This window comes from Dipodomys ordii, unplaced genomic scaffold, assembly GCF_000151885.1.
Source record: "Dipodomys ordii isolate 6190 unplaced genomic scaffold, Dord_2.0 Scaffold28, whole genome shotgun sequence".
Classification (NCBI taxonomy): domain Eukaryota; kingdom Metazoa; phylum Chordata; class Mammalia; order Rodentia; family Heteromyidae; genus Dipodomys; species Dipodomys ordii.
The window spans coordinates 13,470,421-13,491,387 of NW_012267244.1; the positions used below are offsets into that span (position 1 = coordinate 13,470,421).

The 20,967-nt window shown below is 38.2% G+C and overlaps 1 protein-coding gene across 2 annotated transcripts in view; it reads left to right on the forward strand.

Annotated features, from left to right (window-relative positions):
• Mast4 (microtubule associated serine/threonine kinase family member 4) overlaps positions 1–20,967 on the forward strand; it is a 355,411-nt gene that overhangs the window by 259,586 nt on the left and 74,858 nt on the right. For both annotated transcript variants that reach the window (XM_013015896.1, XM_013015897.1), the window contains 2 exons: positions 12,923–12,992; positions 19,451–19,529. In XM_013015896.1, the coding sequence (XP_012871350.1) occupies positions 12,923–12,992; positions 19,451–19,529 (149 nt within the window). The remainder of the gene's footprint in view (positions 1–12,922; positions 12,993–19,450; positions 19,530–20,967) is intronic.

A 20,967-nucleotide genomic window follows, 5' to 3' on the forward strand; every position in this document is an offset into this window, starting at 1 on the left:
AAGAAAGAAAGAAAGAAAGAAAGAAAGAAAGAAAGAAAGAAAGAAAGAAAGAAAGAAAGAAAGAAAGAAAGAAGAAAGGAAGGAAGGAAGGAAGGAAGGAAAGAAGGGAGGGAGGGAGGGAGGGAAGAAGGGAGGAAAAGTATGCAGAAATTCCTCCGTTCAATTCCCAGAACCAAAAAATAAAAATTTAATTTAAAAATCATAGTTTTTGAAAATTGCTTAAGGTATAGGAAAATTATAGTTACAATCTAACATTAAAGAGCAGAATGCAGCCAGCAACATGTGGCTCATGCCTGTAATCTTAACTACTTAGGAGATCTGGAGGATGGTGGTTGAAACCCAGCCTAGGAAGAACAGTCCTGGAGACTTGGAAATGGATTTCCAAAATATTTACCAACCAGAAGCAGGACTTAAGTAGTAGAGCATGAATACCAAGCAAACTCGAGACCCTAAGTTCATACCCCGTGCTGCCAAAACATTTAAAATTTTAAAAGCAGCACACAAAATCAAATACGCTTTGTGATTTGACTTTAAAATATTTGCAAGTACATGTGCACACTATCAAAATGTAGGCTAAAGAAACACTACCACAGTAACATTAGCATTTTATTTTTATAATGAAATATATTTTTCACATCCTCTACTGTGATTATATGTTATCTTTGAAATAAGGTTTTAAAACATTATTTATTTTTATTTTTATTCTTTTGCTAGGAACCAGCAGCTCATGCCTATAATTCTAGCAACTCAGGAAGGTGAGATTTGAAGTTTGCAGTTCAAAGCCAGCCCTGGGCAAGAAAGACCTGGGCAAGAAAGGCCTTCAGAAGTTGAACTGTGGCTCAAGTAGCAGAGCACTAGCCTTGAGTATAAAAGCTCAGAGACAATGCCCAGGCCCTAAGTACAAACCCCAGGACTCATACAAAACAACAACAACAACAAAAAGACCCATTATTTTTGAAGTTAGCAATTCCTTTTCTATGGATTTTAAGTGTTTCAGCTAAAAAATCCCATGTGCACATTGCTTCGACTCTCACCATCTGCCTGCAGTTTAAAGCAGTTAAGCAGTTTTATGTGTAGCATTTGCCAGTATCAGTGGCAATGGGACTAGTATCCTTTCAATTCAATTTCTCCTTAGTCAGCCCCTGGGTAGTGATGAACCCAACATCCCCCAGAATCATGCATCCGGCTGGATATAGCATGGAGCCTCCGACAATGTAGGAGTGTTTTTATGACATCTACTGATGGAACAAAAATGTCCTTTAAAAAAAAACCAAAAACCTGAGTGAACTACTTTTGGAAAGCATTACAAAACTAACAGAGCTTTGTCTTTAATTTTTGTTTTCTTTAAAAGTTAATTGAAAACAGCCTTAGTACCTGCTGTATGTGTGAACCAGTATATCGCACTGAACCATATTAATATATACGTTAATTTAGGTTAATAAAAAAACCTTGAACCACCTTTGTAAAATTGGTCTGTTGGAAATCTAGGTTCACATATCCTCTAACCAGCAGGACAAAGGTTGAACATTGGTTTTGCAGTAACTTGGTATCATAAAATGTTAATGCCACCCATTTTCCATCTGATAGCACATTTTTAATAATGGGTTTTCAACTCATATTATGAAGTTATTAACGGTTACAACATTTGAAATTTCTTACTTTCGAAATCATAGTTTAATTAATAACCAAATGTACATGTTGTTACTTATTATGTTTATTATATATCTTGGTAAAACATACCCATCAGCAGCAGTTCATGCTGATTGTTTCATCCCTGGGGAACTAGCTCAGGTCTAACATTGCCCACGATGAACTGAGAGAGAGCATGTGAGTTTTACAACATTCTTGGCTAGTACTACACTGTAAGAGATCCTCCATCATCTCCCAGAGGCCAAATTCAGTGACACATATGCGTATTATTAAACATACACACCTACACTTTAAACACACATGTATATACATCTACAACATATATGTATATGTGTGTATATGTACATGGATGTGTGGTTTTATATATATGTTATACATATACGTACATATAACTCAGCCTGAATACTCAACTTCTATGTGTCTGTTTTTGTTGGCCCCTCTTAGTTTCCTTGTCTAGTTTGATTATTGGCAGTCCTTGAGTTACATATACCATCTACGTGTCATTTGTGACATGTACTGTCTCTTCCAGATAGACTGTACTCAGTTTCCCCACAGCTTTATCTCGGGTCTGGACACTTCTCCAGACCACATGTTGGTCTGTCTTCCATCCATCTGTGTTCTCAAGTCCAGTGATTTTCCTGTGCCCAATTTGTCGTCAATTCTGTTTATTGTTTTTTGTTGTTGTTGTTTTGTCGATCATGGGCTTGAACTCTCAGGGCCTGGTTACTGTCTCAGCCACAGTTCCACTTCTGGTTTATGAGTGGTTAATTGGAGATAAGAGTCTCATGGGGACTTTTCTGCCCAGGCTAGCTTCAAACCCCGATCCTCAGATCTCAGCCTCCTGATTAGCTAGGATTACAAGTGTGAGCCACCAGTCATCTGCCTACCAATAGGAATGAGAATTCTCAGGTCCTGTCTTATTATACAGCCTTCCCACTTTCCTCTAAAATGAGTTTACATAGCCCCTCTTCCAAAGCCACATGTTCATGGCTTTTCAAGAAATGTAAAACCAGACATATCTCTATGCATTCTCTTCTTCCCGTGCCCTACCTCCATCGATTCTCTCTTCCACTGGGAAGCTAATTGTTTTTGAAAAACATGAAATTTATTTTGTCCGTTAACTACAGTAAAACATTCCATGATTCATCATGACACCCACAAGTGTGGTGATTTCCACAGTGGTCCCCCAAACAGCAGTAACTGGAGGCGGCTAGTTAGAAATACACACTTGGGTTCTACCCCAGACCTACAGATGGAGAAGTACGAGGAGGTGCCCAGCAGCCTGCTGTGACAGATTCTCAGGGTGATGTGGGTACACTTCAGAGGGAGAAGCCTGTGCTGTAGGTTCTAAAACCTTTTGCTCCCTAAAGCCACGTATGGAGCTTTAAAAAAGATCCTCGTTCCCTACCAATTAAATCAGAAACGTCTGGGGTCTTGCTTGGCATCAGAGTGTATCTTTTTAAAGGCTCCCCAGAGATTGCCATACCTAGTAAGGTTAGAGAACAACTGAAAGTATAAAATCTACTGTTCTTTAAAGCAGAATCTGAAGTAGTATTTCTGAAACTTGAATGCACCAGGGAAGCATTCAGCTATGACTGATGGTTACCCCCACCCCTTTCCATTTGGATTTAATTGGTTTATGGTGAGACCTTGGCTTTGGGGATTTTTCTGAGTTCCCTAGGCCATTTTAATGGGAAGTCAAGGTTAGGATCTTGAGATTCTGAACTGATAGTGTATCTGGTGTCCTTGATTAAAAACTAGGAGCTACTTCCAGAATGTGCATCTTGTGTGTATCTAGAATTTTTTATTCAATGATGGCCTTAAAGACCCTATCATACTCTAAAAAGGTGATCAGAACTTATTCCCTGCCTGAGTATACCCTAAAATACTTGAAAGATACAATATGCATTTAATAAGTACATCTTCTTAAGACAGTAATTCTCTAAAGGTTGATGTGTGCTTCTAGAACCTCACAGTTGTGTGTACTTTAAACCAAGCCCCCCTCTGCTCATGCATCAGTTGCTTAAGGGTTGCTTACTGGAAATATCATGGACACAGGGGCCCATGTACAGAATCTCAATATGGGATTGAATGGAAACATCCCTACGTGAATAAAAGTGTATTTTCTATAAGAAGGGGGTGATTAGGATAATTAGAATGAGGGACCTTAGTTTTGCTTCTGATAATTATGTGTTGAGTTCAGACCCAATGCCTTGATTTTAATTGCCCTAAAACATTGAAATGCTTTAGTATCTCATGGACCAAATAACTGATAGTTTACCTATGGGGGAAGAGAACAGAGCATGAACTGCACAAATTTAAAAGTCATTGTATTTTATTCATATATTGTTAGGTACTGGTTATAATGAAATTGACTTGAGTAAACAAATGATTAAAGTTGATAGAAAAAGTATACACAATTTTATGGTTAATGAATATATTTCTCACTGAGTTTTTCTTTTAAAAAGCTTTATAATCTTATGTCAGTATCATAGGAATGACACAGATTATCTCTTTTAGTGGAAATTAAAGTACTGGGGGGTATGACAGAGTGAATTTAGAAGAAAGTAGCAAAAGTATATATACATATATATATGTATATATACTATATATGTAGTCTGTACAACTTTAAGTATATATAGAGTACAGCAGTGTGTGAGTGTGTGTAGTATATAGAAAGTTCAGTAGTATTTGTGGTTTTAGGTATCTACAGGAATCTTGGAGTGAACCCTGTAAGAATGAGGTAGGTGGGATTCTGGAGTGTTGACATTGTTGATAGGGAAAGGTTTTACTGCTGTTTTGAGATTTCTTAGAGGTCAAAGGGAAGTATGTGTGTAAAAAGGACATTGAACTACTATTCTACCTGAGACAAGGAAGTGGAAAGTTCCATTTTACAAAGAATTGCAAAGTGGGAGGAAATTCCAACCCTTTTCTGCTGAAAGAGCTCAAAAGGGCACATGCAGGTTTGCAAAATGATTTACCTTGCACCAGGAAATTCTCAGGCATTGCTTCTGTATCCCAGCTTTCAATTTCTATCCTCTCACATAAAGCATTTTTTTCTCTTTTTTATTGTAAAGGTGATGTACAGAGGGGTTATAGTTACATAAGTCAGGTAATGAGTACATTTCTTTTTGAACAGTGTCATTTTCTCCCAGTTTTTTTCCTTCTCGCTACCCTTCCCCCCAAGTTGCAAAGTTCATTTCCAACAATGTATCTTGTGAGCATCACTGCTGAATTAGTCCACCCTTTGTCCCACCATTTCTGTGCTTTCCCTAGTTAAAGCATTTAAAAAAATTCCTAGTTGATTTTAATATATAGTCAAGGTTGAGAAAAATATTGGAGGAGGAAGACTCTCAGAGCCAAGGGATTTCCAAGATCTGTATGGTGTGTAAGAACTGAAACTCCGATTTCTGATTTACTAGATTCTTAGCACATTGAATGTTGTTGATTCTTTTAAAACTAAGCTGAATTCTTCTAGATGTAGAAACTGAAAAATAATTATTTCAAAAATTAAAAAAATCCTTGCATGTATATTTGTGTTTTGTGATACAAGTGCCATATAGCTGATTCTAAAGGAACACTTATAATATGTTAAGTAGGACCATGTTAGTTTAATATTTATATTTTTAACTAAAAGATGCTGAAAGGAAAGGTGGGTGATAAAGAATTCCTTTAGATTATATTTAGGAAATCACATGGTTATACAGCATCCTATTTAATTCTGCTTTGACTTGAACTTACTCGGCAGTTGAGGCTAATGATCTGGGAATGAATTTCTTGAAAACATTCTCTTGTTCTAGGTAAAATGGGGAATCTTTTGTGTTTAATTATGTTAAGAAATTGAAATCTCTTTCTGTAAGGTAGAGAAAAATAGCACGAATACATTGTTCATTCTTTAATGTAGTCATGTGCAGAATCAGGCAGTAATTGATTATCTAAAATTAATAGCACCAATCACATTTCACATAATTGCATGTAACTGAGGAATACCTATTTTGGTGGCAATGTTTTTACCTCCCCTTCCTTGATCTTACAAATGCTTCTCAGTAACTATAAACAAAAGATAAAAGTAACCTTTTTCTATAGCTGGCTGATGAATTACAGTAGGTTGGGAGGAAAGCAAACAACTAAACATCCACCTTCATCACTCTGGACATTCTCTAGTCTTCATTCAGGATCACCTTGAGATGTGACATCAATTCAGAGTAATAAGGAAGGGTCAATGCAAAGCTGAAACATTCTCAAGAACCTATTATAACACATCTCCAAGGGATTCATGTCAGCGCCACAGCATTTCAAATACCGGACACACATTCCCAGGAATGGCTTCAAGGAATGGAGGACAAGGGGCATCTATGAGAGTCAATGACACAGAAATTGACCTCTTGGTTGGTCTCTCATTCACACTCTTTACTCTCATCCATCAATCTTTAGAAAACATTATAAATACAATTATCAGTCTGTTAGGAAGTGGTATGTTGTTCACACATTACCATTATTGGGAGGTTTTGTTAAAAGGAGTTTGGTACACTCAAGGGCTTTGGCTTAGAAAAAATTCTTCACATATGTAACAATCCAGAATTGGTTTTGGGAGGTCTGGCTAGAGTGAGTGATATGTATTCCTGCATCTATCAGTAGATTTTTAGCTGTATGCATCATGTTCACCTATTGAATTTACTCTAGCAGATAACTCAAAACTCTGTGCATGGAAAGAAGTTAATACTCATTGAAGTGGAGAAAAACAATGTTTCTAGTTTTCTGAACAATAGACACTGGCTTAGGTATTGAGAAAAACATAATTTTTATTGGTTTATATCTATAACCAGAATATATTCTTCACTTGAATTTAGAATGGTAAATTAGTGAGAGAAATACAGAAATTCAATGTAATGTGTGTATCATTATATTCCATTCCCTTTTACTTTTTGTGGTGACAGATAGAATCATTGAAATTATTGAAAAATATTGAAATTATTTCTAGCAAATCTTTTTTACTGTTGACTGGTTTGTGTCTGTCTGAAACCAATCGGGGGCACTAAAGTGAATTGTATTAAAAATATTTGCTCTAAAGCATAACAAAAAACCTATATTATAGATTTAAATGTTAGATAACATAAATGTTAACTGGAAACTGCAGCTAAAGGCAGCTGTGTTATATATAATATCATGTGGGATAGGAGTACATTTAAGTGGAGCCTCTGTAGAGCCCTAAAGTTTATCCAAGTATGCAAATTTTTCTCCTTTTTTTTTTTTTGCCAGAGAGAAGTATTGAGGTTTGAAGTCAGGGCCTTATAGCACAAAAGCATTCCTCCAGTCCTGCTTTTTACTGATTATTTTAGAGATGGGAGCCTCACAGACTCTTCTGCCTTGGCTTAGGGTTGAGTCTCCATCTTCTGGATCTCATCATTCTGACTATATAGGATTGATTATAGGCAAAACCCATTGATGCCCCTGCTAACCACAGCTCTTAATTCTCCCATCTCCATTCTTATTCTCAAACGTATCTTCTCTCAGTCTTCCATATCTCACTCAATGCCACCATTCAGGCATTTGATTAGTCCTAAACTAGACTCCACCCTTGCTTACTCTCTTTCCTTCTCCATTGCACTCAATCCTATTTTTCAGCAAATCCCATTGACTCTGCTGACTAAAGTCGTTCTATGTTACCAGCATCCTCCCTTCCCTGTCAAAGATGGCAGTTTCCTACCACAAACAGCTCAAAAGGATCTATGTCATTCCCCTCTGATATTGAATCAAGCAATGGTATTAGTGCTGGTTCTGGAAGTATCAACAAGGCAGGCAGCACAGGGAAACCCAGAAGATATTCAGAGAGCCCAGGACAGGAAAGCCTTGATCCATTGTGCATAGTGCTCTTTTTACTTAAAATCCCAAGCTTATTTTTCTTTGGCTTGCAATGAACACTTCACAGCTTACCCAGAGACAGCTAGTCAAGGATTTTCTTTGGCTACTTAGATTCTAAACAGCTGTCCAGGCTTAATTAATATTCCACAATTATATCTGGAGAGGAGCCAATTTCTGAGACAGGTGTCTAAGTGGAGAAGAGGTCTCTGCCTCTCTTCACATGTCATTTGTTTTGTTCCAGTGGGGTTGATGTAAACTTCTCTGGTGACTTGCACTATTAGTTCACAAAGTTCATTCAGTTTGAGGTTCTTAAATAAGTGTGCCAGTGGCCACTTTATTTACTGGCATTCATCTTGCAGGGAGGTCCTAGATATGGTGCTGTAAGATCTAGTACTGGAGGTTTTTAAATAGAGGCCATGTGTTGCAAGGTTTTCCCAGAAGAGCAGTGAGAAACAGCACACGGCTGAGGGCTGAAACATCACAGCTCATTTAAGGGCATCATCAGGTAGAAACAACAAGGATTTAAATGGGGGCTCACTCTTTTTGTTCCATCAAGAGTTTTTAAATGGCTGTGGCCATTAATTCTTGAATTTACTCAGTCCTGATAGAAAATCAGGGCATCAGAAACTATCATTTCATGAACAGCCCCCATTAAAAGCACATTAATAATCTATAATGGGTAAAGCATATGCCTTTAAAAAGCTTTGCAGCTTGATTCTCTGTGGCAAAGACATGGGCCTTCCCCAACCTAATTACAAAGCAATCAAACAATTTAATTAATCTAGAAATCACTTTCTTAACAATAACTGCCTCTGAAATGAGGCTCCCTGTGTAGTGCCATGAGGTAAAGTATGGTTTTGTTATACGGCTTGCTTATTAGCCATTCCTGTGCCCCATGGGGTTCATGGAGTTAATTACCTACCTAATGCTTGACCACTACGGAGCCTTTCGCTAGCAGGTCAGAGCCATCAGCCAAGATATCAGCAGTCTATAAAGTGTCCAAGCACTCAAACTTGCAAGAGCCAGCAAATCCCTGGAGCAGCAGGATTTGAGTTATAAGCAAGAGCTGCACATATGGGCAGAGAATTAACTGGCACCAGTTTTCATTTGAGAGTCTCCCAGGTATTGCTTTGCAGATGGGTGGATGAATTCAGACAGCAGTGCTGTGAGGAGTGAAGGTCATGTATAGGACTCTGCTTTCAGTCCATCTTGGCTCTCTTATCCCAAAGAAGCTTCCTGCACAAGTGCAATAGTCAGGTCCTCATTTCAGAGTTGAAGGATAGAGATGACATGCTTTATAACAGAACTGTTCTAAATTAACAGTATTTTGATCACTGTGTGATCAAATAATGTCTCTAAATCTTCAGAGACCAAGTAGAAATCAATTTTTATTTCAAATAAGAACAAAGAATGCAAAGATTGACTTCCACAGGTCTAATCTGCTAAATCTTGTAATTTCTCCCTGGGGAAAGCTGAATTTTCTGTAACACATGCCACAAAAGTCTACAGGATGCTCATTTGTTTTTTTGATTTTTTTTTTCCTCCTCTGTGATCACCACAATCTGACTTGCCTCCCAAGATGCCTGCCATTGGGCTAGTCATGCTATTCTTTTAGTTTATCCATGTGGGAGATGTCAATCACTTTTTCTTTGTATTCTTTTTTCATCACTTATTTCTAGCCTATCACTTCTTTTCTTTTTGGGGAGGGGGTCCAGTTGTGGGGGCTGAACTCTGGGCCTGGGCGCTGTCCCTCAGCTCTTCAGCTCAAGGCTAGCACTCAACCACTTGAGCCACAGCACCACTTCTGGCTTTTTTTTTCTTTTTGCTTATGTGGTGCTGAGGAATCGAACCCAGGGCCTCAGGCATGCAAGGCAAGCGCTCTACCACTGAGCCAACTTCCAGCCCCGCCTATCCCTTCCTATACTTGGTTCATCTCCCCGAATATTTTTGCTAGTGGCCTTGCATGTCCAATCCAGTTCTTCCTTCTCTGGTGCTAGTCTGGCCACCCATACCAGGTTTACTAATACCCAATTTAAATCTCTGACACCTCTCTCTTGCATTCAAGCATCTTTTAAGATCAGCCACTAGTTAGTACCAATGACCATAGTCCACAGCTCATTGGCTTTACCAGTCTGAATTTCTTTCAGCCAGGAAGCCTGACTCTTGAATCCTACTACTGTTTGAGTTGTTTTCTGACCCTCTTAGAAGTCCCTTCTATGTCTCCTGATAATCTAAAGCTTGCTGAACTATCCTCAGTTGAACTCTAGCCTACTCCATTCTCCTCATGCTCTCTACAACTTCATGACACTTAAAGATCCTTAATTACAATATGCATACAAATGTGCATCAAATAACAGCATCCCCTTTTATTCCATTGAATCTCATTTTTCATCACATTCTGTCAACTCTGTTGTCAAAACTTCCAAAGATCACCTACAAGATTATATCACCTAGTTGCCATGTTAGTTTATTTAGGTACAGTCTGTGATAATCAAGTATTTATGGAATTGCCTGATGTGCATCTCAGAAAATGTCTAGTACCTGAGGAACACATGACTGTGGGTGTGGATTATGTATACTTACGTTTCAATCTGACCTTTCAGTTGCACATGAAATGAGGAAAGATCTGGCATCATTAAGATAACTCAGATGGGTTCTTATAGACTTGAGTTTAAGGTATGAGAATTTGTAATTGCTTTTATAGCAGCATAGGGGTAGGCAGGAGAAAATAAGGAAAATATGTATGCAGCTGATATACCTGGAAAGGTAGTCTGAGATGAGAAAGCAAAATCTGAAGAGATGACTAATGGCAACCTTGACTTTTTCTTATTTTTCTTCACTGTATTTATTTGTTTGTTTATTTATGTATGTGGGGGTGGGGGGGTGGGGGTGCGCGCACGCGCCTGTATTGGAGCTTCAACTCAGGATCTGGGTGCTGTCTCTTAGCTCTTTTTGTTTTAGGTGTTGCTAAAAGCTTGAGCTACAGCTTCACTTCTGGCTTTGTGCTAGCTAACAGGATAAGAATGTCACAGAATTTTCTGCTTGGACTGGCTTCAAATCCAATCCTCAGATCTTAGCCTTTTTCTTTTCTTAAGGGCTGGGAATGTGGCTTAGTGGTAGAGTGCTTGCCTAGCATGTATGAAGCCCTAGGTTCTATTCCACAGTACCACATAAATAGAAAATGCCGGAAATAGGGCTGTGGCTCAAGTGGTAGAGTGCTAGGCTTGAGCAAAAGAAACACTGTTGCTCAAGTGGTAGAGGGCTAGCCTTGTACAAAAGAAGCTCAGGGATAGTACCCAGCCCACGAGTTCAAGCCCCAGGACTGGCAAAAAAAAAAAAAAAGAGCAATGTTTAATTAACCTGTCTACACCTCTCTGTCTGCCTATCAAACAAACATACAGGTGGTGGGCCTCAATATTTTATAGAATATTGAGGAGATTACTGGAGATCACTTGTTAAAAAATCTCTAAAATTGAAAGTGATTTTTCAGTTAATTTCTTGTTTTGTTTTTCTTCTAACCTGTATTGTGAAAATATTCATTTTGTTCTCTTATTGTTCTGGTCCATAATATTTAATTCTCAAGATTTAATATTTTCTTTTTAAAAGAACACAAGCAAAGAATTTGGGATCATATTTCCTTCATGGCATTATTTCATTCTGAGTAAAATCAGGTAGCAGGGATTGTTCTCCAAATGTATTGGCCTCAACTAAGCAGTTATTTTATTTTTGATAATTTACAGATAATTTGTACTCTATAGTGTTTGCACAAAGTAAATACTTTTCCCAAGGGGGAAGAAAAACCACAAAATCTTGACAAAGATTTCTGACATTAGTTATTTCCCTTTGGGAAGCAAAACTTTGTAGCCATCTTGAAGTTATTGAGGTCTTAAGAAATGTAGAGAGTAAATTACAAGCTACATTATGGATGGGGGAATAAAGGTTATTCAGAGTAATCAAAATAACTTAATTTAGCAGTGTAGATAAATAGACCAAATGAGTCTTGGATTACTGGATGGCAGAAGCAAAAATCTATTTCGCAGAGGGTCCAAGGAACACCAGATGCAAAGACATGATAAATTTCACTGTGGCAGGGGGAAAGTGCTTCTTGAGTCTGTCTCCATAAAGAAATGGGCTTCTCAGCACTTCCCCGTTGAACAGCTTTGATTGTGCTGTCTGTCATAAAGTTAACGACTGTCTGTTGAAGGCATCACTATAAAATTTGCAACCTTAAGTTAATTGAAAAATTTCAGTAGTTGTTGTCAGTCCAGAAGTCCTCAAGGACTTAAACTTACCTTTCTTAATGTGATAGTCTGTTCTTTTTGTCCACTGGTAATAAATTGTTTACTTTACAGCCAGGTACTAACTTGTGTGTAAAATCTTTTAAGCCTTATACCTAATTACAATAGTCTCTTTCACGGAAAAGCCAGTGTTGTGGCAACTGGTTTGTTGTTAGGGATCAAATATATCTTTGTAATTTGTTTTCCGTTTTTCATGAACACACGGGATTTTCTTTGCAGCCTTTCCTCACCTCCATACTGAAACAGGCTTCAGTCCCAAGTGGTCTTAAGACAATTCCTTCAATCTAATTAAGCATGCAGAGGGAAGCAGGGTGGTCTGGAGTGTCCTGAACTTGCCCTCGCCAGCTGCCTGCCAAGCTTTGTCAATGATCAGCAGCAGGTTGAGTGGGCTAATGGAGAAAGTAACAAGCCCCAAAGGAGCTACCCTCCTTCCAGCGAGCAATCAGCTCTCCTCTCTGCCCTGGAAAGACTTGAAGAGACACATGCTGCCCATCTCCTTGTGGCTGTGGCTTTTAGAAGCCGTCTGGCCAGTCACATTCCAGCTGTTTAGGGGCATAGAGATTGTTGAAGAAAATATTGACAAGGGGCACTCCTGCTGGGCCCTTCTAGCGATGCAAGGATTAATCTGGGATGTGTTAGAAACAGGTCTAGACAGCTGAGTTCTCCCTAGAAGTTTATGACATATCCATCGTTTAAAATGTATTTTTTTTTAGCATAGGAGTATTTAAGTTTGACAACTCGCACTTCTTACTATAACCATCACCCCTCAAATAGAAGCATGTACCTACCCACCCGGCTTGCATTTGGAGGAGCACAACCAAAGCGAATTGATACTCATTCTAGTGTACAGTGGAACTATTTCAGTGATTAAATATTTGGAGGGCTGTGGTTGGTGATATGGTGGATGTCTGTTCATGAATTTTGTATACTTGGAAATCTGCTGAAACTCAGACACTCTTGTGCGCCAGGTAAAAGTAAAATTTTATTTGAGGAAACAACATTTTACAGAGCTGTAAAGAAACTTATTACTAAGGAGAAGAAGATTCTGGATATGGATAGTAGTACAAAAACCAAGCTCATGTGACACATTTTTCTCCTCTTTTTCTTTACAGGAAATAGCCCTCAAGATAGCCCAAGAAATTTCTCCCCCAGTGCCTCAGCCCATTTTTCATTTGCACGGAGGTAAGGATTTCTTGTAAGTGGAGTAATGGAGAATCCCATTTCTTTACCTTCTCCCTGTCCCTTCCCTTTCTTGCCTCTGCCTTGTGAGGTCCAGCTCATAATCCCTAAGCCTTCTCTGGCTTAAGGGCTTTGCTTGCTTTAACAGTTGAACACCTTGCTTTAACAGTTTAACTAATGACTCTGCCTTATATTAGACTTCTAGGTCCCTTCTTGTCCTTCAGTAGATGATGAATTTCCAATAAAGGCAGGAAATTACTCTTTCCGTATTTTCTCCCATTGTTAATGCATATCTTGTGTGGTGGTGGTGGTCAACAGATTTTACTGAGTTATCTGAGCTTCTCTGATAGAGGCAATATTCATCTGTATCCTAGTATGTTTTTTTGTTATTATTGTTTTGATACTCTGTAGAAATGACTTCCTTCTAGAATCTGAGATAGCCCTCCATTTAGGAGCATAAAGCTAACAAATCAGTGATGCCTCTGAGAAAAAGCCATGTGTAGACTATACAATGTATAGGCTATAAGATAAGTTGCATTTTCTCTTTCTAGCCTACTTACAAATAGGCACCAAATTCTATTCATATTGAAGATACACATCTCTACTCTGGGGTATTGAGTCAAGAGGAAGGATTGTTGTTGCTCAGGTGGATCTTATCTCTACCCTTTCTCCTGTAGATTAGCCAAGTTAGAAGAGTAGTATTCAACTATCTTTTCTGGATTCTGCATGTGGAATCAACCTACTTTTTCCATCAGATTTAACCTTCACCCCGCCCATATATACACCTTGTCCTGTCTGCCCAGGAAAATCAAAAGCAAAATGTCCCTCGGTCAGGTCTCTGGATATTCAGGATAAATTTGGTTTGTGGTTTGAGTGTCCTAGATATTTGCCAAAATTTCCTTAGAGACCTAACTATTTCCTGAAATGGTCTAGATTGCACTTAGCAAAAGTGCATAGGTAGGTTAAGAAATTCATTTCTTCTTAGCCACATTACTATCTAGCAAAACTTAGAGTGTACCCACTGCTGTTGGTCAGCAGGTGATATGTTTTATATTATGAAATCCAGAGGAAGAATGTGTCTGTGGCATTTTCAGAATTCTGTAGAATTAAGATTCCATAATGAGTCCCAAGCCAAAAGGAAATGTTTGTTCTTCTGTTGCTTTAGTCATGTCCCATCCTATGCTCAATGTCTTTGTGTGTCCTACTGTGGAAGGGTATAGAGTGATTAAGGCAGCTTCTCCATGGAGCTGGTTGAGGCCCCCCTTACTCATCCCAGAGTTCTGACTCTTATCCTTTTTAGTTCTTCCCAGTAAGTATTGTAAAGAGAGAGAGAAAACAAAACAAAAGGATTTCAGAAAGTCTATTTGCCTATCAGGTATTAAATTTTTAATTGTGCAATGTTCCAAGCAGAAAGATATCTAATAGGGCTGGGAAGTTGGCTCAGTGGTAGAGTGCTTGCCTTGCATGCATGAGGCCCTGGGTTCGATTCCCCAACACCACATAAGCGAAAAGAAAAAAAGCCAGAAGTGGCGCTGTGGCTCAAGTGGTAGAGCGCTAGCCTTGAGCTGAAGAGCTGAGGGACAGCACCCAGGCTCAGAGTTCAGGCCCCACGACCGGACCCCCCCCCCAAAAAAAAAGAAAGATATCTAATGAAATTGATAAATTGCCCTATGTAGTCTTCAAAACATGTCTCCAAAAATGGGAGAAGCACATTGAATTACCTTTAGCAATAAAATAAAATGCAAATCTCATTACAGCTTGCATTAAAATATGACAGAAATCATAGTCTTTTAATCCTGCCAGATTTTTAAGAATGAAGAGAATCTAATAATTAAGTGGGTGATTGAAGGACAGATGAATCCAGTGTCTGTGCAGTAAAAAAAAAAATACACCAGCACCCAAGTATGTTAATTTTTGACAAATAAACCATACAGTGTGACAGGAGATTACCACAGGAGACCTCTGGTCCATTTTGCCTGAACTTCCGGCACGAACTCCCTCCACACTCTTCAAGAAGTATTAGTGTATATTAGGACATGAGTGATCATCTTTTTAAAGAAGCGAAAAGAACCCTGTGTTCCTCATGAGAATTCAAATAAGCATTTTCTATTGAACATTCATCTGGGAGTCTTTTTCCCATTTTAGAGCTGCTTTTCATTTGGGAAACATGGTGATTTTCTCTCAGGGATTCCATTATCTTCTATTTGCTGTGGACTCTTAGACTTAAGAAGTAATGCCAGTTTATTGTTTTATGAAGGCAGTCCAATAGCGGACATATGCTCTCTTTTAACTTACTCTGCATGAAGAGATAAAGGTCAGGCTGATTAGTCTTTCCTGATCATAATTTACAATATGATAATACTCCCCCAGTAGACACCCCTGTAATATAAGATTCCAGTTACAGAATGTATGGTATGATGATTCATATTTGCTTTCCATATTGTCTAATACAGATGCAAGAGTAGAATTAGCAAGTTAATTTTTTAAATGTTGAGTTATAAAAAGGAAAAAAGCATCAATTTTAGAGGTTTTTGTCTGGAGGATTATTTTCACACTGGCAATTGTTTTTGTTTGTTTTGTTGTTGTTGCTTTGTGCTGGTATTGGAGCTTGAACCCAGGCCTGGGTGTGGTTCCTGAGCTGTTCAGGTCTTAGCATTCCATCACTTGAGCGACAGCTCCACTTCCAGCTTTTCATTAGCTAATTGGAGATGAGTCTTACAGACTTTCTAGCCCAGCCTAGCTATGAACCACAGTCCTCAGATCTCACCTGAGTAGCTAGAATTATAGGCATGAGCCACTAGTGCTCTGCCTTTTTACATTGGTAATTATTTTATAACCTGTTTGCTTAAACACCCTTAATCTACAAACTCAAAATTCAGAATACTCTAGTATCTAAAACTCTGTGTGTGAGTGTGTGTGTTTGTGTGTGTGTGTGTGTGTGTGTGTGTGTGCACGTGTGTATGCTGGTCCTGAGGCTTGAACTTAGGGTTAGAGCATTCTCCTTTAGCTTTCTGACTCAATACTAATGTTCTACAATTTGAGCCTAACACCTCTACTGGCTTTTTGCTGGTTAATCAGAGACAAGAGTTTGGTGGACTATTTTTTACTTTTCCAAGGCTGGCTTTGAACTTCGAACCTCAGATCTCAGCCTCCTGAGTAACTAGGATTACAGGCATAAGCCACCAGTGTCTGGCTCAAAATCTGAAGCATTTTGAAGTTCATTGACACTTTGGGGTGGCAGGATGAGATTTCAAAATGTTTCTGACTTTGAATTCGAGATGCTTACCAAAAAAGTCTGCACAGATATTTCAAAAGACAAGGAATTCCAGAATCCGAGACTCTCTCAGATCCCAAGAATTTTGGATGACAGATAGTTAACCTGTACTGATTTAGTGTACTTAAGTGTGGATTAACATCTTTCCCTGTGTGGTAAGTTGGAGGTGATAATCTGCTTTTTCCAGAAGTTGTAGAGGTTCACACATGATAAATTACTTTCACCTTCTTTGGAAATCAAGTGTCCTTGAATAAATGCCATAGGTCTTTCTTGGTTGTCTAGCTGTTGTTTTATCAGGTTAAATCTCTAGCTATATTTATACACGCAAATTACTCGAGCACATTTGTCTGCTGTGTTAAAGTCCTTAGATATTTGTTGAGCATTTGTGACCAAGGCAACCTCCTACTTAATTTTTTAGAATTCTTTCTGGAGCAGATTTTGTTGCTTGTACTATATTAGAGTTCAGTTTGTTCTAACATCTACTAAAGTACACAATATAAGTATCACCCCAGGTGACCATAACAATTAAGGAAAGAAATCTGCTTCCACATCATATGGTTAAGTAGGTTGATAGCAGAGTTTTTCATTCTTTCTTTGTGATATACCTAATTCTGAGTTTTTGTGAATTGAAACCATGGGGTTTTGCTTTGTTGTTGTTGTTTTTTGCCAATATCTTTGTGTCCTCTGTTCCATTCAGATGTTTTTTCTCCCTCTTTTTTTCACTTAATGTAACATCAAGATTTTTTACACACAAGGAAAAGACTTTTTCCAAAAAGCCTGTTGCTTTGGTAAGAACGTGGGCTTGACTTCGTATATCTTTTTGATAGCTACTACAGAGAAAAGGCAACATTGTTAGTAAGATGCAACTTGCACTTGTGAGATAGCTTTCTTGGAAAAGGGGCATATTCTCTCTTAAAGACTGCATGTAGCATATATAGTAACTTCTGATGTACTGTTGTCATGGCAATGAAAATGCAATGGTCCTTTTGCTCCATTTGAGTAAATAGACACAGACAACTTAGGGAACTTTATGAGATGTAAATTATGTCTGTTCAATACCTGTACAGAATACTGGGCACATTTTTGTTCAAACATCTTTCTAGTTGTATGTTTTCTGGACTATGCAAATATAATTTATGCTTCAGCGCTAGTAAGACTGTATCTCCTCTTGGAATTGTTCATCCATCTGAAATATGTTCATTGATACCTGAGGGAAAGGAGAGAGTGAATGAATCACAAAACAAAATTATGGTAGGGGGTATTGTGTCCCTTACTGTTTCCAGAAACTAGTTTCTGATAATTGCTATTAAATAGACTGAATAATTCTTTTAAAATCATATCCTTTTCTAAATGGGGATTTAAAATATAAAATACAGATATAGATTTTAAGACTTTAATAAATACTTAAATAAAATAGAATCAATCTGTGTCCATTTAATTGATAGTTGGGTATCTATAAGCATATTATAATTATTTTCTTTTAAAGTATTTAATATTTTCAATTGTTTAACAGTGTTTTTTAAACAACATAGAACTTAATTGTCCTAGTTTCTTTACTTTGGTATATCTGAAAACATCTTATTTTGCTTCTTCTTCTTTTTCTTTTCTTTTCTTTTTTTTTCTTACCATATTTGATTCAATTGTACTCCAATCATGGTCACAGAAATGACAGGTAACTTTTATTAAAATCTTAACATTGTAGTAGTTCCATGATTTGTCCACTTGATTTTCTCCATTTTGTCTTTGTAGACCATTCGCATTTAGTGGAGTAACACCCATGGTAGCCTATGGTAATATTTTTTCCTTGCACATCAGGCTAAATTGTCAGTTTTTCACATCAACATCAAATTGTGTTTTCTCCAGTTCATGTTCAGTGTTGTAGAATTCCTTGATTTCAACTTACTGTGAATGTGATTTTGGTAGTTTGTCTATTCCTGTCTCCTAGTTTGTAAATTAATATAGTCATGAATTATAGAAAGTTGATGAATGGTAGTGCATCTAGGAACACAATACTACCCCTCAGATGTTTTCTCTATCTTTCCCCTTGGCAGATTTGCATGTGTTTGCTTTCATGACACTTTGTGATTTTTAAGGCATAGTCTGGGATGCCAGCAATTCCAGAAAATTTGCTTTTTGGTTTCTACTTGCCTTAGATGAAGCAGTATTGCTTCTACTATGAAATTAACCCATCTTAGACCCATGTAATGACCCTGATTCATAACCGGAGTTCAATTCAGAAATCACTATGCTAACACTATTGAGGACAAAAGCAATTCTATTTAAGACTCCTGACAGCCTTCCCTCTAAGACTAGAACAGATGGCTCTACCCCTTGTGTTTGCTTCTGTTATTTGTGGATACTTTTTCCTTCTGCCCTTATGGTCATTGCCCAGGAGTGGGTTGCAGACTCTAAAATTCTGCAGGTGATCTTTGCTCCAACACTTTATGAAGGAAGCCGCCAGGTCATGTCAGAAGCAATAACTCTTCAGAGAGTCTGAGCTCAAAGACAGTCACTTTTTTAGTGCTACTTGCCACTTAAAAACTTGAACCAGGAAGTGGTACTGTGGCTCAAGAGGTAGAGCACAAGCCTTGAGCTGAAGAACTGAGGGGCAGTGCTCAGGTCCAGAGTTCAAGCCCCAGGACAGACAAAAAAACACCCCAAAACAAAAACTTGAACCATCTACAAGCCATGAGCTTCCTTCTGGGACAGCTCTCTTGAGAACACAAAGTACAAAGAGTTTAGGACACTGAAATTTCTCATCAGTCCTGACTTCTCATAGGCTCTCACACTATGCTGGAATTGAGACCCTGGTAAAGATTTTTGGTTCTGGTTATCAGTTCCTAGTTGAGAGTGTTTTCCCTCCCTCTTTTCTGTTTGTATGCTTTTGAATCTGCTGAGTCTGACCATTGTAATTATCCCTGGTATTCATTTTGTCAAATTGTATTAGTGAGAGATCAATACTATGGATCAAACCATTCACTTTCCTCTTGTTTGGGTGTATTGATTCAGTTTAAATAAAAGTCAACCTGCTGTATAATGTTTGTTTACCCTGACCCTGGCTGAGCATTTCCACAACCTCACAGATGATGTTTGTGTCATTTGTTCGACTAAAACTACTCCTTTTCTCTTGCATTCCCTTGTGACAGTACTCCAGAGTTGACCTAAGCTATGTTCCCTTTCTCAACAGGACTGATGGACGCCGCTGGTCGTTGGCTTCTCTACCCTCCTCTGGTTATGGGACAAACACACCCAGCTCTACTGTCTCTGTAAGTACCAGATCCTTTTCTCTCTCTCCCATCTACCCTCTATGTAGGCAATGTTTCCTCTGGGTTTTTCCTGGTGGGAAGAAGATAAATTCTACATGTCTGCCACTCTGAATATGTTACTTGTCAAATGATGGCCTAACAAACATGAAAAGGGCTTATTATTACTGTAAGCTTCTAAATTGTGACACATAAACTTATAAGGCCCAAGAGGTTTAGAGACAACTGGAAACTTTTGTTTTAATACCAGTTTTTATTGTAGTTTGTGAGGAAAACACAATCTGGTTTTCTTGCTTTAGTTTCATGTTGGGGATATTAATATTGAAAATGCCATTAAACTTTACTAGACTTGACCTTGTTTTGTGTGGTTCAGAAGTTTGTTTTGTTTCCTCTCTCTTTCAAAGAACACAAGAAAACCAAACCCCCCAAAAATGACAAGACTTCTAGCTTGCCATTTTAAGGAGAGTCACAGATTACTTAGTAAAAGGTTCATATAAATAGAGACAAGATTGAATCATGGAAATAGAATAGAGGGAAAAGACTCTTGCCCCTAAACACTATTTCTTTTTATTATTATTATTTTTTATTTGTGAACATACTGTACAGAGGGGTTACAATTACATGGGCAGGATAATGCGTACATTTCTTACCAAGCATTGCAGCCTCCTCCTTTGATTTACCCTTCACATCCCTTCCCAGCCTCCCCCCTCCCCCTAAACACTATTTCAATAAGAGGCCTAGGTATTTCTGAACAGACTTCAGTAGATTAAGTAGAAGCAGTCTTAGTTGAAGTTAGTGTAGTTTTGTGGATTGTCTGTATCCATAAGGCCTTAGAAACCAAGTAGTCATTTAGAAAGACCCAGGAGGCTGAAGGTGTTCACTAAATGTATAATGTGATGGCTTGGATGTTCTTGTGTGAGCCATGAATGTGAGCTATGTCTATAGTCTTTTTAATTCATTTCCTCCCTCTTAATGTTAAAATGTGTGGCTGATTAGGAATATCCATCTGTTGTGCTTTCCACAGCCTGCAGTACTATGCTAAGCACAGAGACTCATTCACTAGATAATCCTCAAGTTGACAAGAAGCAACAACTCAGTAGATAACCCATAACTGTATCACTACAACCTTCAATTATCTGTTCCTAGGATCCCAACTATAATTTGACATGGGTTTTCTGGAGCACCTCTAAACCAAGTTGTTAAGATCTTCTTTCAGAGTTTTACTGAAGTGAGGTCATTTTTCCTGTCCATTATTCCGTTTTGTTGTGGATGTGAATTTATTGTTCATTTGGACCATTTTGAGAAAATTCCTAAGAGTCCTAAGTAGTTTGGGTGGCACATCAACCTCACATCAATAAAAATCCTGGATGGGACCCATGGATAAAATTGTCACTAACTAATAGTGAGGTCATCTTTGGCTGTTATGGCAGCCGTCATTGGT